General features: G+C 41.0%; 1 protein-coding gene across 1 annotated transcript in view; it reads right to left on the bottom strand.

Annotated features, from left to right (window-relative positions):
* Nucleotides 1-20,075, bottom strand: part of TMEM132B (transmembrane protein 132B) — a 182,019-nt gene that overhangs the window by 29,743 nt on the left and 132,201 nt on the right. The window contains exon 7 of the mRNA XM_042829097.1: nt 4,179-4,322. Within this exon, the coding sequence (XP_042685031.1) occupies nt 4,179-4,322 (144 nt within the window). The remainder of the gene's footprint in view (nt 1-4,178; nt 4,323-20,075) is intronic.

Here is a 20,075-nt window from a genome sequence, read left to right as displayed (position 1 = left end):
GGTCCTGTTCTGATACAAAAAAATCAGGCTATATTAGTCCATGGCGTAACTCCATGGAAGCCATGTGAATTACAGCAGACATTAATTTGAACCATCAGTCAATTTCTGTGTAACTTGCAAAGAACATGAAAATATTACTATCGAAACTTGAATTAATTGGGCAGCTGTCTCCCTTTCATTTGTACACTACTGAGATAAACATTTGGACTAAGAAGCTGTCCTCATTATAATTTCCTCACTTGACGCCGCTTTGTGGCTGATGTTTCTGACCAACATAACTTCAATGTTTTCAGAGTTTATCTTTACATGCAATTACTACAGTTCAGGCTTTTAAAGGGAGGAAAAGGAGTTCACAGACTTTGCATGGAGCATCTGTGAAGCTGTAAAGACTGACAGCCACCAAAGTTCATCAAGTTAGACTTCTCCATGCAATATAACCATCCTGAAGTGCTCCCTTCATCACTGCCACTTCTCTCTAGCAATGGCTCAAAGGCCAATGAGGAGCATGCAAAACTCACTGTAGCAGACCAGCAAAACTTCAGCAGTGCTTGTATATACTGACAGGATGGTCAAGAAAAGGAGGTCCCTGCCATGGTACAACTGCTTTAATCCTTTTCTTCAAGGCTTTTTTTCCCCATCAGTGAGGACTGAAGCCCCATGGTTTGGCACACACATAGAAAAAAGCACATCCCTCTTTGTCTACAGGCTCCTTTATCTACCAGAACAGAACAGCTGAACAACTTGTTCGTAAGCTTTTTCAGCTTCACCCCCCTATTCAGTTCTGGTTTGCAGGAAAAACAAGACTTGGGAGAAGACCTTCAAGAGAGTCCATGGCAGAAGACCACTGAAGTTAATGTGGCTCTTGGAGATAAGGATTTTGTCCGTTCAGAGTCACGTAGCTTGAAAAATTATGTAAGGCAGGCTGAGGATGGGAAAGATTTTTTTTTTCTCAGCCTTGTTTGCGGATAAGGAAGTGAGATTCCAAGAGGAATGACTGACTTACCCAAAATCACACAGGAAATCAGCAGAAGATATGAAAATAAATGCTGAGAAGCATTTCAGCGCCTTAATCATAAAGCCATTCTTTTCTCTCAAATGCCAAAAACATTAAACATTCCTTTTCAATGGTGGAATAAACATGAGAGTTTCACTGACTCAAGAATGATGTTTTCATCTCAAATTTTTACAGCGTAAGCCATTTCAAGGCAAAATGGTTGGTCAGTATTATGGCCTGTGCCCAGCTGCAGGAACCAGGGATGGCAACAAACTGAACAAGCAGATCTGTGCGACTCCACTGACGATCCAGTCACACTAAGGTCGGTAAGCGCAATGTCAAGTAATGGATGTGTTTCATTGTATTTACCACTAATTATGTAGGCCATGAAAAATGTGGACTGAATTACTCTCTCGCTGGGAAGCTATCATACTGTTAGGCAGAGGGGATATCTGGCTTTGAGCAGGAGAGATTCACATCCCTTGTCTACAGACAAATCACTCATCACCTGTCGGTTGGGCCACCTCTGAGCAGTATTTTTGTCACTATGATGCCAAGGTAGCTGCCCACCTGAGTGCATTTTGTATCAATACATAACAGCCTGGGCCAAAGTCTGTTTCTGTTTCAATTAGCTTCAGTTCATTGTGTCTTAATTGAAAATAATGGTGTTACAGCAGTGATCAAAGAATCGTCTCATTTATTGTCTATTGAATCATTAGCTATTAAACAGAAATAAAAGGCTAAGAATGCAACATTTTGTTCTGCCCAAAAGAATATGAGTATCTCTCCAATTACAAGGAAACAATAAAGGCAGAATTAACAGTGAAATGATCAAAATTAGGTAAATACATCCAAAATGCCTGACAACTGTTATTAGAGGGTTTAGCAGTGTGACCACGACAGAAAAGTCAACACAAATCCAGAAGCAAAGTCAATACTGAGTTTACCAAAGGGGCTTCTAAAGGCAGATACACGATTATGTGAAAAAAAATATAGGCACATCCAGCATGTACTAAATTTTAACTCAGCTAATTCATCGTTATGAATTCGATCTTGCAACCAGTACCTGTATTTCCAGTTAAAAAATTAAGCACGAATAACACGCAGCCTGGAAGCACCTCTCAGTGGTCTGTGACTGAAATCCATTGTAAGGACACTCAAATTTTCACGAGAATAACATCACACCCATTTTGAGACTGTTTGTATCACCAAGATGGGGTAAGCAGAACTAAATAAAGACCATATTCAAACCTTTGTATTTTCATTAAGTTAGCAAAGTTGGGTACCAGTTCTGGGAAAGCATCCCCAAGGCACTGTCTTCTATCAGTGACTTGATGCCCAAAAAATTGCTCAGAGGAGTGAAACGAAGACTGGACTTGTCCCAGTGTAGTCATCAGAAATAAGTAAATAAAGGATGAGCTGGGGGAAAGTACAATGAAAATCTTATAAGACCAGTGTGGCATTTTGGCCATTGTTTTGGTCTGGTCTCCCCAAATCACTAAAAGAGATGGAAGGACCCTCATCAAGTTGAAGGTGTTTTGGAACAAATCTATTTCCACCTATAAATACAACTCATTTTTAAAAGCTAGAAAAGATGATGGTCAAAGGGCAAGAGCTTTGCTTTCTTGAAATCCAGGAAATCCAGGAAAGCAACTGGCAATCATGTCTCCGCTCAAAGGGATCACGTCAAGCTTTAAGTAGTTGCCAGCTTCAGTGGACCTTTTAAATTCAGGAACCAGAACAACTTCATAGCCAGCTTTGACAGGACATCCATACGGTCAACTGCTGATTGAACTAAATGGACTTTAAACAAGCAGCGCTTTGAAATAATGGAAGGGGAGTTCTTTCCCTCATCTTTTTGTATCTGGTTCTGTCCCATATTTTCTAATAGTGAGTCCTAGAAATCCAATAAACTCAACAGAAATAGAAGTCCACACATCATCTTTTATATCATTTTATCGTTTTATCTTATATATCGTTTTCTGAAGTGCAAAGAGGAGAAGCCTGAGCAATATGTTGATGATATATAACTTGGTGCCTGCGTTTATAACACGAACACTTCATTGTCAACTGATAAATAATAGCCACAATTAGAGACAACTAGCTGCATAGGACACAGCAAAAAAAAAAGAACAGCAAAATGTATCAAAATAAATTGTTCCTTTGAGAATTAAGTCAGTTATAAACAAAGACAGTCATTTACATTCTTTTTGGTAAGAGCTTTCATGGAAATTTGGTTACTAGAAAAACAAAATGTGATTTTTCTTTCCCCATCCAACATACAGCGAGAGCTCAGGATAGAGATTTGAGAAGCTGAAGGTAAACATCACTTTCATGAAGAGTCACTTTCATAACAAAGGAGTATTACACTGATTTCCTCTGCAGAATGCTTTGAGGTTTGGAAAGTGCCAGACATCACACTCTGAGGATCCAACTGCACATATGCCTTTTCTCACTAACTTCGTTCTTAATTATGAATAATTTGCCTTTGTGATAAATAGACATAAATGTACATGAAAAAGGTTGAAAGAAAGTAGAGTTAGCCTGACTGAGGCTTTTGCCCAAACCCACAGCATCTTTCCTAGGGCTACCTAGGATCAAGTGAATGTCATCTCTCATGTGAGAGTCTCCAAAACAGGACAGCCCTGTAAGCAGTTTAACTGCATAGGAATTTCTTTCTTGTTGGAATTAAAATGCAATTTAAATGTTGTTTGTTTGTCTTAGAGGATATGGTTTCTTCCCAGTATTGGTAATGAGCTCATTCGGTGTGTCAAAAATAGGAATTGTATTTAATAACGGATGCAGAAAACCCACATGAGAATAAAGATTCCTGCACAACAAACTGACTTTTCCCAAGAGGGATGTATCAGACAACACATTCTTTCTTGCTAGCTCTGGCTGTCCAGCAGCAAAGACCAGAAACACGCTTTCAGCATCCCGCACCCTCTCCCACACCTTATGGAAAGCACCAGCACAAATGGCTCCATGTCAGTCTACAGAAATGTGCTAACCCTGCATAACCTCTGGAGTCCTTATTGCACAGTGGAAGCCACCCACAAGTGGCTATGACTGTAAAAACCATGCAAAATCCCAAATGTGGGCTAGGTCCCGGTATACTGGTGGTGGAGAAGGCAACAGAAAAAACTTGCAATTCCTTCGTGCTCATCTCACGTGGGCACCTTACCTTTATGACGTCTTCATCAGCTGATTTGCACTCAGTGGACTCTGACACATCGACCACCGACCCATCCTCCTGCACTGCAACAACCTTGACTGGAACTGACACCGTTTTGCCCGTCAGGATGGCCGTGTTAAGGACTTCTGTGTCCTGTATGCACACACACACAATTATGGGACAGGCATTAGAGAAGCAAAAGGCACAGAACGCTGCAGAGATCAGACCACAGAACCAAAACCTTCTTTCGGACAGAAAGGGGAGTGACACTTCCTTGCACACAGCCTGTGAGCTCCCTGCAATCAACGCTGTCACAATTTTCCAGGCCAAGATTTGTGTCTGGACCACCAAATTCTGGTCTGACAGACATACAGATTTACTCTTTCTGAGCCCATTTACAGGTTTGGCTGTTATGGAAATGAAATCCATAATGCAACCATGCGCGAAGGCACATCTGTGGGTTGGCAGAACCTCAGCATGTTTCAAGCACCATCTCCAGGGGTGTCAGCGGCTCAGCCCACCCTTATGTCCCAAATCACGCCCTGGGTATAGGAGGCAATTGCCAAGCACTACAGCAACAGTATTTCTTTCATGCTGGTTCAGCCAACAGTTGAGCCAGTTGTCCTTTTTCTGGACATAAATATATGATTAGAAAAACCACGCATGAGGCATGCTATTACCAACTAAGCAGTGTCACATACAATTTTTCTAATCTTTCCCCATCAAAATCCCACCTGGAGATGTTTTACCACATTTCTCTCTAATCCTGACGAATTCACAGCACTGGCACTTTAATGACTGCATTAACACAGCCTTCCTCGGCATCTCAGTGTGGCTGCAGTTTGATTAATTGTGCCAAGTGAGTTGCCCAGAGGACCCTGCCTTGCGTAAGCAGAGCAGACAGGAGGGGAACAGCTCTGATGGAGGCCTGCAGAGGAACACGTCTCTTCTTAAGCACTGCTCACTGCAGGCCCAAAGCTTCACACCACCTCTGCATCCGTAGAGATTCAGCTCAGCCTTCTAGAAAAGCCTTCAAGAGGAAATACTGCTTTAAATCCATCTGCTGCTCATTTTTCAAATTCCATAAAACTAATTGCTTGCCAGTTGGGGGGAAAAAAAAAGTTGCTTCCAACTAATCTAACTTTAAATTCCATTATTTGAATTGGTGGAAGAATAAACAGATTTTAGTGGAAAATCTGATGGCAACTTGCATAGGAAAATATATTCACTATCATTTACTTCTGTCTGCTAGCTAGATTGATAGAAAATAATGGGCATTGACCACCAGCTAAGGACAGCTGGAGAAGTCCAATAAATACTTGCAACTAAGATATATTATTAATCAATATTCGGAAAGTTCTACAAAAAGCACCCTGAATTAAATGAGTAGAAGTACTAATAATGCTGGTGCCAGCTAACTAATATAGTCTAGTAGAGCTTTATGGGCAGTCATGTTCCAGAAAGGCACTTAAACGTGTACTCCAGTCCATTTCTGTTCAAAACAGCACTAAAAGTATGTGGCTCAACTTGACACTTAGACTTCTCTGTGATTTAAGCACATGTGTAAGTGCTGTCCTGAATAGAGATGCTTTTCTGAATTACACCTCATGAAATAAATACAATCCTCTTTGTCCTGCTCTCTGCCAGGCACCGGCCAGATGTTTCACACAGTAAATGACTGGGTTTTGTTTATGCTGAATGGGATCATTTATCACCAGCTGCCACCCATGACAGAGGGACACCAGCAAACAGAGATGTGAAAGAATAAAAGTGTGAAAGAACAAGTGGAGAACCTTTAGAAAGACTGAGGCTCCAACAAAACTAAGAAAATTCACTGCTCTGTGAGAACAGTTAGCTGCAGCACGGGTGGAAAGGGGTTGTGTAACCAGGTGAAGACGAGCGGAGGATGCTTGACACGCAAATACATCAGAGGTAGGCAGATGGCACCAAACCAATGGCAAATATGTCTCCACCATTAATTTGATATAAATGTGCTGAATACGTGATGTGGACATGGTGTTTTTGCATCCTGGTTTGTCAGCAGGACGCTTCTAAGGTGCTCCTCAACAACCGCCTTCAGTGCATCAGGAGAAGCAGTATTCTTGCCAAGGTCACGGACAGTGCACGTGTGCCTAATTGTGCTTCCAAACCCCCTATTCTTAGCACAGCTGCATAGCTCCTACGTGTCAGGGGCAGGCAGCACTCACAGTCCAATCCAAAGCCCTGCTGAACAACAGATGAAAGATTTCTTCTGACTTCAGTGGACTTGGAATCAGGTTCTCAGCAGAGCTAGCTGCTTTGCTTCTGCACCGTTTGTTTTATCACCCAACTGCTGACTGTCCATGGGACAACAGCCAAACAACCTCTAGTCTCCTATTAACTAGTAAGAGCTGCTCAGTTTCCAAGCTGAAGTCACACTTCGATGTTCTGAAGGATAATGCAGAAAGATTTACATTCTTCTGTGAACTCAGTGTGAGAGAAAAGGGCTCAGAAGTGACACGTTGCCACTCCTCCGTTGGTAGGTGCACTGCAATATGCTCACCTCTCTCTTGACACAGCACTGTCCTGAACCTCCCTTCCATCCCAGTAAGTGCAGATACCTATCCACAGTGCTAATTAGCTGGTGCTGCTTCACAGAGCTGCACTTCACTCGTAAGCAATTCTACCACAGAAATCAATGTTTCAGGTGCCTGATGCCTGCATCGGGTGTTACAATAGCATAATAGGCCATGTAAAGACCTTTTTAAGAGCTGGCTATTTATAGACTGACAAAATGTGTTTCCTCTGAGGAAGAAATATGAAGGCAGAACTGAACTAATTGACTGTCTGTTAGATTTATAAGCAGACCTCTTTTTTATTTGCATCTTCAGTAGATTCTGTTAGGTTTGTCTTCTATTTCCACAGCAAGGTTTTCTGCAGAAAGGACTGTCACTGCGTGTAAAACAACTCTGCTGGTTACTGTCAACATCACTGAGCTCTAGAGAGAGGTAATAACACTGGTTTACATGGGCAGGTACCACAGCATCCCCAGACATCTGGAGCACCACCCAGGGACCAGCGCCAACCTCTCACCTCCAACTCCCTGCAGCTTCCAGGTGAAAGATGGAGTCCTTTCCTACTTCCTCTGCCATGGGTTTATGATGGGATCTTGATCAAGATCTGGAATTTAAGCAGCTGGGGCAGAAACTAGACATTCGCTTTGCAGCACTATCCTTGAATAACAATTATGTGTGTGTTTATCTCCATTCCTTCTCTGTACCTGAATGCATTAGTACTTCAGCAGAACTCTTCTTAATTACAACTGTAACCTGCTAATAGCATTTCTTTGTTGTCTGAAGGAATCTACTTCTTATCCAGCCTAGGCTAAATTAAAATTTAATACAACATCAGGTCGCAACAGAACTAGGAAGCAAATGACAGCTGTTTAATTAAAACCTAAAGCTGATTAGATGGCACTACTGAGAGAAATACTCAAGAGGAAGAGTAGAAAACTACTGAAACTCAAGGCCAGGATAATGGCTTTATTTAAATATAAATAAACCCTGCACACAGCCTTGGTAAACGTTTGACAACTCATTGCTTTGGACAAATAGGGGAGAAATGTGAATGGGAGAGGCATCAAGAGCCACAGCAGGCTGTTACTGGGGATGTGACCAGGAGTAGGGATCCCTGAGGAACTCCAGGCACTGAGGTCTAATATTTAGGCTTTAAACAACGCCACTCTGACCTAAATCCTCACCAGCTCACTCACCCAACCAGTGCAAGCCAAGAAGATAGTGATGTATCACACAAGGAACCATCTCTGGGGCCTTATTACTCAAACCCCAGCCTAGGACCACCAGCACACCTTTCCTGCCCTTCTCCTTTCCACAGAAACCCTGCACTGACCCAATTTACTGTAACAGACATCATCCTAGTGATTAATATACAAACTGGATGTGCTTTTTCAGAGGTTAACCAAACACGCTACAGTACAGCAAACCCAATAAACACTCAATTGTAAATCAGGAGGGAAACCTAAAGCCAACCCTATTCCACTGACAAATGTTACAGCTAAATGCCTTTTGGCATTTAGTTGAAATGACTGTCTTTAGTGAGGAAGGCATAGACCCGAAACATTTGTCTGCAGAATTGCATTGCTTCGTTATTATTTTTTCCCCAGAGTGTACCTCATAAAAATTCATTTGTAACATTGGAAAGAATCTTTAGGAACCAGTTCTCCTGCCTGGAAATGGCATCTCTTAGAAAATGGAAATTATAGGGCAGGTTGTGATGTGTGGGCCGGGCCAGGAGATTTTTTTTTTTAATATTTGATAAATTATTCAGCACCTTTTTCTTCAGATCAAAGAGCAAGGCAGTATAAGCCCATTAAGCAAGCTTAATATATAAATTAGATGCTTTGCTGAAATTATTATAATCCAAAGCAATTCTGTACTTTTTGCTCTCATAGCTGACTACTGTTTTAGATTTCCAATACATATTAATGAAGTCAGGTTGCCGGAAAACTATTTCTGTGTACCACCATTAGATCAGGTAAGATTTACCATTTTGCAACCCACTGGTGAGAACAAACAACTAAGATTGTGTTTATTAAACGCATAAACAATCTTTGCAAAGAGCTCACATTGTTCTTTAATATTTTTCCTCCCTACTTTTACACAGCCAGTCCACATCACACGTGGAACCAGGCCCACAGCAATGCAGGTGGTTTTGGTGGTCAGTGCTGCTGAATGTCCTCAATGAAGAGCTGAACAGTGCTAATTTCTCATCCTGCAAATTTCACTTGTGAATTCACCTGCAAAATCACCCGCCTGCCAGCTTTTCAGGTGTCACAGCTACACACAAGTCCTTCAATGGGCTGATGGCTGACTAGATGATCTTAGTGGTCTTTCCAACCTTAATGACTATGATCCTGTGATTCCACCCCACCAAGCCACACCTGCTGCTTGAAGCTCATCCCCATTCCCCTCCAACTCCCTGTCTCCAGCTGTTCCCTCATTTCAGCTTTTATCCAGTATATTGCTATCAGGAGTCATCAGTTATGGCAGATGGTAAATCACAAATGCTGCTGTCAGAGTTAAAGGTCATCCTTTACCTCCTTTTGTTTACCTGCAAAATAGCTTTACTTCATATTGGGATCCCCAAGGAAGAATAGGCAGGTGTATACATTCTGCAGGGGAAATTAATTAATGGAGATTGAACCATACAGAGCAGTTCTTAATCACTGATTCTTTGGGAACAACGTAAGCAGCAACTATTAGCCTAATTGAATATTATTCTGGATGCATATTACAGTGCAGGCTGCAAAAACAATTTGCTACAGCACAAAAAAAGCATGATACAGATTCCAAAGCGGAATCTTATTCTATAGCTTGTCCTTTTGCCACAGATACACTGAAGGAAGCTCTTATCTTGGCAGAGTGTACCTAGCAAACGTGATCAGACATTGGAAACTCTGCCTTGGAGTTTGCAACAACTGAAGTTGAGATTTATGCCATTTCCGTGTTGTTTTTTTTTTTTAATGATGGAAATTCAGCTCATTTAGAGGTTTATGTGGGATGAATAAGCAAAAGCTGCTGCTGAAGGTGAAACCTGATTAGAAGCAAACACTGTCATATCTAGGACCTGAGGCAGTTTTATTTCATTTTTTTTCATAACTCAGAACAGATCTGCCCCCATTAAGCAAAGGTTCAGAATGCAGCCTGGTGCACTTGGCAGAAGTAATTGCAACCTGTCAGGCAGTCTCCACTGGCTCAGCTAAGTACCAGTGCCTTCTGCATCAGCAACAGACCTTTCATGGGACGGGCTCCTGCTATTTCCTTCAGCCCATTATGTCCCAGCAGACTCTATTCTCCAAACCTATGTTAAACATCATGACACCATCACTCCGAAGCACATGCCTGAAGCAGTAGGAATGGGAAATTCTTACAGCTGAAGAGCAGCTATCACGCATCTGATTTTAGTTGTTTGCACAGAGAATACAGACTCCAAGAGCTCCTGGCTTGCATTTCTGGCCTTTTTTAGCATGCTATGAAATAAAGGACTTAGTGTCAGCCTAAAAATATTATGGTAAACTCTGCCAATCACCCACACTGGAATCTGCACTATGTTTAACAATCTGCAACACACCTGAGCATTCATCTGATAGATCTGTGCCAGTTGTTCTCAACAGAATATCATACATCACTTCATGCTGTTGGTGTTTCCTTTCTTTTACTCCAGACAAATAAGACCATATTCCGTTGTTTAATAAGAGTATGGGCCACTTCCATTTGAAATTAAATTATATCCCCCTGACCTCAAGAGGACTGCAAGTGGGTAGAGCTGTCTGCTGCAATGACGTATGCTTCCATATGAACAAATAATTCTTTTTAGATGACCACAAAACAGTCACCTGAGAATTTGTCAAAGGCTTCTTGCACTGACGAATCTAGGGAGGCCGTGTTTTGTCTAGTTTATGAAATGTAACTTGGATCCACCTGAGTATCAGCAGTCATCAAAGATAAATTCTCCTAATCAACATGAAATTTTGTTTCTCTATCTTTGTCCCACCAGTTTTAGAGCATTTAACAACATTCCTGGTAACCATTTCTAGAATTTCTTTTCTACTCATCATAATTTCTGCTGGATCGGGCTGCAAGAAGGGCTGGGTTTGTTTGTTTGTTTGTTTTGTTTTCTTTTTTGAGGAAATTCTATGCTATGGGAGCAATGGAAAAGTTGGCAACTCACCAGCTTGAAAAGGCTTCAGTTTCACAAGTGCAAAACTACAGACACTGAAACATAAGGTTGCGTATCACGTGAGTTTACTGCTGCAATCTGTGTGCTCATCATCTACCATGAGCACTACCTGGGCAGAAATCCACATCCTTCTGTAATAACAGCTGCTTAATGCTATACCAGAGTGCACAAATTAATTACGGCGTGTCTCCATGACTTCCAAACATCCTGCAGGAGCATCCTCTTAAGGAAGGAGCATGGCTCTTTCTCCCTTGGCACACATTAGGCCATTCACACAATGGCTGTGGCATAACAATACTCATTTATGAGCAAAACAAAGTATGTGGGAAAGCAGCTGTGACATAGAATCATTGAATTGCTCAGGTTGGAAAAGTCTTTCAAGATCATCAAGTCCAACCTTAACCTAGCCATGCTACCCTAACTCTAACCTTAATGATTCTGTGATTATCCAAACAAGATTTTGGGCTTTTTTTTTCCTTTTCTCTTCTCATCAGGACCAGATTGCTTACTTACATACTTACTTCACCTGTGAAAGTAATTCCATGGGCTTCCATCTGACTGCTCCCAGGATGTAACACCCACCAGCACAGCACAGCAGCAGTGCCATTCAGCAGACCATGCCAGCTCTCACTCACACAGCAATCCTCCCAGTGCCCACAGTGTGCCATTCCCTGCCTCAGCCACGTATCTCAGGACAGCATAAGTGACACTCTGGAAGTTTTCTCTCTCTCTATTGCCTCTTTAAGGGCTCACATGTCTAGTTTAGCCTTGATGGCTAAAGGAGAGAACTCTATTCCTTCCTGTTTTCAATTACAAACAATCAGCATCTATACATTTCTGTTGTAAGACAACATTAGCAAGTGCTTACGCCGCTGCATGATTCCTGTGACACAGACTTCTACAGCCATGCTTCTTATCTACTTCACTTCACAAAGCTGCCTACCACTGTATTCAGTGCAGCAAAAATACAAAGCAAGAGAACATGCCCATAGCCAGCCCAGGCAGCAGCCATCACTAAGGTTGCAAGCTCAGAGCTTTCTGGTGCTTCATTCCCTGATTGTGGGAGCATCCCACACTGTACACCCTGTGTCCTTGTACTGCCACTGCCCAAACAAGCTGCTCCTACTTTTTGCTTAAACAGAAACCACAGAAGATGCCTCCTGCTTGTGTTTAGAGCTGCCCACAAACTTTCTGGACGTGCCAAAGATAATGAGGTAAAACCCAAGCATGGTAAGAGAGACACCTGTGAGAGCATTTGGGGGAAAAAAAAGAAAAAAAAACTGAAGTTAAAGAGTGATTTTTTCGAATGACAACATTCATTTATTTGAGAGTTTGAGAGTCTTCTGGCTGGCCTATGGATCTCTGGAGGTTTTTCCTTCCTTCCTTCCCCTGCTGCTATGTGACTTGCATTTTTGCTCTTCATTTTTATTTTTCTATTTGTTCACCTTGTACCTCTTCAGAAGTGCTGTCAGATCCATCCTGCCTCTATGTCTGATTACTTCTTTTTCTGCTCAACTTTATAAAGAACGACCTCTGCTTTATTCAAGTTCAGAACAAAATCCCATTTTTTATCTTTCATGATTGAATTTCGCAGCACAGCGTCTGTATTTGCTGCAGAATAGGACAATATCATCTGTGCATCACAAGTTGAGCCACTGCTTTCAGAACCACGATGTTCTTCCAGAGTCCATCAGCTCTGGGGACACACAGACCCTCAAACTGAAGAACTTCTGAGTAAAGACTGGATGCTGTTCCTGACTAGACTGGTGCAAGAGAGCAATTACAGCAAAGACCATGGAATTACACAAATGTAAAAGTCCTGTGAAATCAGGATCAAACTATTTAATCTTTCATCTTTTCCCATACGGCCTTCATCTGTTCTAAAAATTACATTCTGAATGTTTAATTCTAGTTATTCCTTATAGCATCTTATCCTTCAACAACACTTTAAAAACAGCTCTGAGCTTTGCAAGGGACAACAGGATGGTTATCTCCATTTTACAGGTCAAATAATGAGGCAGGAAAATCCCACCAGGCCAATGACACAATGAGAAACTGAATCCCCATTTCCCATGTCCTAGATCCGTGCCTTTCCTGCAAGATTACACTCAAACCTGCTGCTGTTCTGCGCAGTTTAAATACCGATTCTCTCATCTTTCCTACCAAATGGCCTTTTTGCTGTAAATGCTGAGCATGCAACATCTCAAACAGTTAATTTATTGGTTGGTTAACTGAAATTCAGCTGTGCAGCAAAACAAATGCCAGTGATTGTAAAGAAATACAGAAGGCCACAAATAAAACGACCAGTAACAGATGCAAGGAAAGAAAGACTGTCTTACTTGCTGCCTTTCCTAAGTGGAAAATGATAGCAGCATACTACCATGTATTCTAATGCAGTAGATAACTACATGCACTCAAGAGAAAAGAATACCTCTTAATTTGAAACTACTGCAGAATGTTCCATTTAAAGAGGGCTTCTGATGCCATCCCACAGGTGGTTTGAAATGGGGCAAGACAATAAGAAGACAAGGGGGATGACATTAATGCTTCTCAGGAACAGGAATAGAAGGTGACAGCATTATTGGTTTTTGATAGAAGCATTCTGTAAGCAGACAAAGGTCTTCACTTGTGATTCTGTGAAAGCAAGCACGTATCAAAATCACAGCATGTTTCTTTGATCAAGAATTTTTAACAGTGGTTCCTTGTCCTTACCTCTGTGCCAAACTCAGTCCAAGTAGAGACTCCAAAGTAACATTAAAACGTTTAGTTTTAAAATGTCTGCAAACTGCACAAAGTAGTGGCTGCCTTGGTTCCCTGTCCCAACAAAAAGCACTGAAGGATAGGAAGAAGATGAAAAAATATCTTCTATCTTTGCTTGCAAAGCATTATCTTCATAATTGGCCTTTAAAGCATTAAGGCATTATTCAATTCAAACTTTACAATTATTTCTTTAAAGCCTGCTACATTATGAATAATGGAAAAAACACCAATCTTCCAGAAAGACAAGCTAGGTACAGTAAGTGAGTAAAAAGAGAATTACTCACTTCACGTTAAAGAACTCATCGACAAGAACTTTCATGGAGGAGGAGAATGTCTCCCATTTGCTGCCATTTTACTTACCATGAAATAACTATACAGCCCAGCTCACTGGTGAGGAGAAAATAGATCGTCATCACTGGACTGTTCAAAGAGAATTAATAGTTGCCATTTTCATCCATTAAGGAAATTTATCTTCCTCAAAACTGGCTGTGTCAACTATTCATTCCTTCCTTTCTCTCTAAAAGTGGGCAAATTTCCAAATGACAGTACATGCATTTCTTCTTTTGCAGTATGAATTTCAAATTGTTTACTGTTGTAAGGTAGGAAGAAGGCCAGGTGTAATACCCTATTCTTTCTTGTACTGAAGCTGATGGGGTCCTCTTGCTATATAGTCATTGCTCCTGCTACAGGGACAGACCAGTACAAAAGAATATGCTTTTTACAGAAGATGGAGCTTAAGAAAAGATATGGTTCTGTGGCATTTTGACACATCATTTTAGTGAAGGAATGACAGGGAGAGAGTGTTGCATTTCGAGGTCCTTGTAAATGTACCACAGAATTCCAGATCAGAAGTGCTCTCACTTGAAAGCACCCCTATACATTCACGGCTTCGAAAGGAGCAAGGGCTCCTTACTTCCCATTTCTTGTTATGCTGGCTTTTTCTCTTCTCTTTCTTACACCACGCATTATTCAGCCCTCCCTGATGGCAGCTGACCTCCTCAGTGCTTGAGATGGGCTCACAGGGCACTGGTAGGGGCCATTGCTTCCCACAGGTGGAAAGAAAATGAAAGAAAATGCCCTTTTCCCCCCCACTTTCCAGTAGTCCCTAAGTCCCACTATAATCACCACCTGTGCTACAATTCTCTGAGAACCAGCACTGCAAATTTGCTTTCAAAGTATTCCTTTAAAATGGCAGAGTCTTAGGTACAGTGAATAGTAACCCATCATTCAAAGAACCAACTTCTTGCATCTGTTTGCAGAACCTCAGTGGGGGCATTCACCTACAAGAGCTGAACCTCTGACAGTGAGGAACAAGAAAGAAAAGAAAAGAAAAATAAACAGAGCACAGTGTCTCATTTAGTAATTTCAGATTTCCTTGGCAGTGGGAATCTTCTGAAGATGGATAAACTGGATCTGGAAACAAAAGCTGTTTCAATAAATCTTTGAGGTTTTTTTTTGCTATGCTGCAATATCATCACTTTCCAAAAGGCCATTAATTACTGCCAGAAGGCATCTTACCACAAAACACAGAAAAAGACAGTCAACAGCTTCACTCCACATTCTCATGCTTCACTGCAAGCCAGCTTTGAGTAACAAAGGTTTGTTCTCATGGCCAATACAGCACAAGGTGGCTAACTAAAGCCATTCTTCTAAGATCAGCAGCTACCACAAACACATTTTCCTGCTTTGTTTCACTTTTTCTTGTTAAATGACACTGACTTTAACAAACTGTCCAAAGGTTGTACGTTCTTAAATGAAGCAATACCTGGCACATTAAAATTCTTCTTCATTATCAGATGTAATTGTGTAAGCTGTTGATTTAATTTTGGATCTTTCCCTCAATAATCTTGTAATTCAACTGTGGTATGCACATCCACTGCAATGTGACAAAATCTATTACAGAGAACAACCCAGAATGAAACTGCAGCCCTATTTCTTCCTAATGAGAAGCTGAGACGGGAGAGGAAGATGAGGTGAGCTTGCTCTGAGCAAGTCACAGAGGGCTGGAAGCAGGCTGACTCAGCCTTGGCCACGTGAAGCAGGAGCCTGTCCCAGCTGCCACCCAGCAGCTCCTTCTGCAGGCTTTACAATCCATTCAGCACGGCTGTGCATAGCTCTTGCAGCCTGTATTTCCTCAGCTTTTACAATATATTCTTCCCTTATTCAATATGGTCTCTTGAGGAAAACAAAGCCAGAAACCCTACATTTCATTAAAAAAAAAACTGACACGAAATGTGGACGGGGATATGATAAGTAAAGATTTTGCTATTTTTACATGAGCGGTGATATTTAGAAAGGTTGGAAGTGATGTTTAGGTTTTACCTATTTCTGGTAACACGGATTTCCCGTGGATTTTTCTGAGAATGTCTATGTGCAAATTGATGGTACTGAACACGTAGAAAACGTGCTGGGTTCCAAGACTTCATTCACAAAGCATTGCTAGTGATTCTGATTAACCATATCCTGTCCTGAAACTACCATAATCTGGCTGCTGAGATTAGCTCCTATGTTACCAACTTGCATTTCATGAGAGCCAGGGTCAGACTGAAGACAGCTTTTCCACGCACAGGTTTTCCAACACACATTTTGGTGATGACTAGTAAAGCTTTGTATTTATCATTCTGTCCACATGCCCACAAAGAGTGCCATGAGCATTACTATAAATTGAAGGGAAAAAAAAAGGACCCGGTGATTAACGAAGCAGATTAACCTCCAAAACACTCGGACAGCTGTTTCGACATACTGAGTCTTGGAGGCCAATATGCTGAAACAGCTGTTCTTATGCACAAGGCAAACTTCTCTGTGTTGTTTTTCGAAGTGTATCCTCTAGGTCTGTTCAGATCTCAGTGACTTCGATGCACATCTGGAGCACTGTCAACATTTTTGAGGTTTTATCCTTTTTTTTCCCCCCATGTTCTTAGCAATTTCACCAGTGTCAACTCATTCATTCAGCAGGATGCTCAATGACAAAGTCAAGCAGCTTCCCAACATCTTACCAGGGACCTGCACTCTCAGGCTGCTGTCTACCATAAGCAAGACGTTACGGAATGGATGAATGAATGCCATCATTTTTGCATGTAGCTTTATAAGAGCACAAAGTTCTTTAAATGGAAAGCATGCTATGGTTTGTGATGCTTTCTCCCTTCGTTTCCAAGGCAACCCAATAGACACACGCAAACACACACGTGCATGCTAATACCCTTCATCATGTGAGAGATTTCTTCATTTTTCAATGAAGAAACAGCTCCAGCAACAGGGAACGCCTAAGCCAAACTTCTCACACAGTAACACACATCACAGAAGCATTCAAGAAACTTTTCTCTATCACTGTATGCTTAGACAGTTTGTTGCATCCCTCTGCTTTCTACAAGGCAGTGCTTTCAGGCAAGCTCTGCCAAAGACAAGGTAAGACCCAGGAAGTTTGGTTTGCACACAGATGACACAATTTCCTCCTAAGAGAAGGAAGCTGATGACCATGGAGGCAGTTGGTCCTATGGAAGATCCTACAGCCTCGGGAAGCCCCGCAGGAGCTGAGTGCAGAAGGTGCACTGACACTTGGCACCCAGACACAGCCGTGTCTGTCTGTGCTTCTAAATGAAACTCATTTCAGAAAAGCAAGGTCTAGGCACAAAAATGATTTGTCATGCCCAGCACTCCATGCTAAATCACTTTTATACCCTCTGATTCTCAGTTGTAATCCTCTTTGGAATTTGCTTAATTGCTGGGCTTTTAAGAGCTGGAGGTCAGATACAGACACTGAGTAACAAGTAAAAAACGTCAAAGGCAAAGTGAGAGCCTCACAAATTCTGCTGTTTAGCTGAGAACTGAGATGTGACAAAGAGGAGAGGCAGCTGGAAATTGCAAGAGATGTTTTGAAAGAAGCACTTTGAATCATTGTTCCGTTATTGTTGTTTCCATCTATCTGATTTTATCCTCTGCATAACAAAGAGCCCTGCTGATTGCTTTACTGCCTGGGGTTTTGTGCTTGTCCTTCCCACTCGGAATGTCAGTGCAATGCAGGTTTATAGAAACAAGTCAGACTTTGGCCCAGAGTTGGCCCTGGCCTATCTAAATATGATGTTAACCACAATAGGACACAAACCAGCTCTGTCCTTAGGGGTCAAGTGCCATTTCCATATAAAAACCTCACTGTCAACATGGCAGGAGTATTTGGAGTTGCATTATGTTGCACTTCTCGTTTACAAATAACTCTTTTAAAAAGTGCAAAGTGCTTTATACTAAGAGCCATCACTAACTTCAACAGGGGCTGCACTAAGAAAACAGTTTATGGATACAATTTGCTTAATTCATGCACTCACTAATTTTTCAAGATTGCTACTATTAACTTGCGCACCATGTAGCCTTAATGATTTTATGTTACATTTTATATTACATGCTTCTATTTATAAATGGTTTATAAGAGACTAATCAATATTTAATAGGCACTTCAAGTGTGCAGAAGACATGAGTAGCATGCGTTAGCAAAGGTTATGGGCAAGTCAGTAGAGGGTCATAAACACCTATAAGCTATGGCTCATAAGTAGCTCATTGGGTCATTTGGATTTTGTAGCAATTATCCAATTAATTTTAAAAGTATTAATAACTGTTTGGAAACTGTTTGTAAGTGGAGTCCTATTAAAAGGAGGCAATTCCATGACCTGTCCTGCCTACAAGCATTAGAGGGAAATACATAGGTTTGTTTTTCCATGCCACGCTCTTCCTGTAAGCTCAAACTAATGCTTGTTTCCAGTGCAAACAAGTTACAGCATCATTCTGGGATTTGGGCATTTTATCATACATCCTGAGGGTTAAATTCTGCCTGAAGATGCATAAATTTAAGTCTCACAGGAGTCACTGGAGCTGCTGGCTGTGCATATGTGCGTGTAGGAGGATAGAACTCAGCCCTTTCATTTACAGTACCATTAATTAAATTACTGCAATTAAATATCAAATCAAATTGCAGTAAGGTAGCACTAAGAACCACAGCTTGTATGAGGGTTGATGAAAACACATGGTTTTTAATGTGCCACTCTATAAACCATGCCCCAAAGGATATTGCTTGAAGTAACACACATGAAAATAAAATTTCATGCAAATACTTTTTAATGATGTCCCAGTTTTTGTTATCATATCCAATCATTCATGTGGGCTTCCTGCTCTTGTTTTCTTAAAGGCAAAATAAATAAGTAAGAAATGGAAGAGCTCTGATCAAATGGAAGAGTTTCTGATCAACTCAGAGCAATTGACAGCATGCCACAAAATTAACCTGCAGTTAGTCCAGGGCACATGCTCCAATAACAAATCTATCTGACTTTATGATTTTCTGATTGTGATTATAAAACTTACTGATTTTCTAATTTTCTGTGACTTTCTAATTAACTTCAATAATACTTGACATTTTTTGCAAACAAGGAGAAAGCAGAAAAGCAGAAAGTTTTCTCCTGTGCCAGCCTAGCCCTGCACTACTGCTGAGTGCTGCTGACTCCTTAAGGAGTCATACAACCACTCAGTGAAAAACCATCACTAAAACAGAAAAAAATATTACTATTATTGCATCACAGCCCTGGAAGACACTTGTTGTGCTCTGAATTGAATGTGGGTTTTTTTGAGAATTTGATAGCAGAATTTAAAAAGTTTGCTTCTCCACTGATCAAATCAAACAGAATTGTATGGGCCTCTATTTACTGCAGGAGAAAAACATTAAGGAGGTTCAATATTTATGGAGTATTTCATGGAAGATCACTAGAAAATTCCAATATAATTTCCCAATTAAAATCATCTGCTAGCTGTCATATCCATTAATATTATCTCATGTCACTGTACACTGAAGCTATCCACACAACAGTGCTATGTGAACATCCATAGCTTAAAAATTAGTAATTACTGTCTAGACAATTCAGTTAGCTACAGCTGAGAGAATATAATGAATAATTTATTTGATGAATTTTTACATTTCTTTTCCTCCTTGTGAATTGTTCATGACCAGTTAGGACAACTTGAAAATGCACACATTGCTTTGAATTATTTTCAGCAAATAATTGTTAACCTGAATATCTTTCCACTGGATGGAACCATTTGAATTGCAGGTTTGATACTCACATTATGGTATATAGACCAGATTTGAACCAGAAACCCAGAAGTAAAAGGCTAAGCGACCACTGCAACTCCCTGCTCTGACAAGGAATTCAAAGGTATGTTTTTCCCTTTGAAATTCAATTTTAATTAGGTGAGCCTCCAAATGGAGGCTGAAACAATGAGCGTTTTAACTCTGCAGCAGATCAAATGCATTTTGACATCCATACAGTAAGGAAGAAATTGCACACTAATGAGAGACTGAGATCAAATGCTCCGCATTGTCACCCCAACCTGAAGCAAGGTGAAGTGTTGGGCCGTTAACCCACGCCTGGC

The sequence above is a fragment of the Centrocercus urophasianus genome, unplaced genomic scaffold (assembly GCF_019232065.1).
Source record: "Centrocercus urophasianus isolate 14NV4802_14NV808 unplaced genomic scaffold, USGS_Curo_1.0 seq_30, whole genome shotgun sequence".
Taxonomy (NCBI): Eukaryota; Metazoa; Chordata; class Aves; order Galliformes; family Phasianidae; genus Centrocercus; species Centrocercus urophasianus.
Note: the sequence above shows the minus strand (reverse complement) of the source record. Positions and strands in the feature narration are given on the sequence as shown.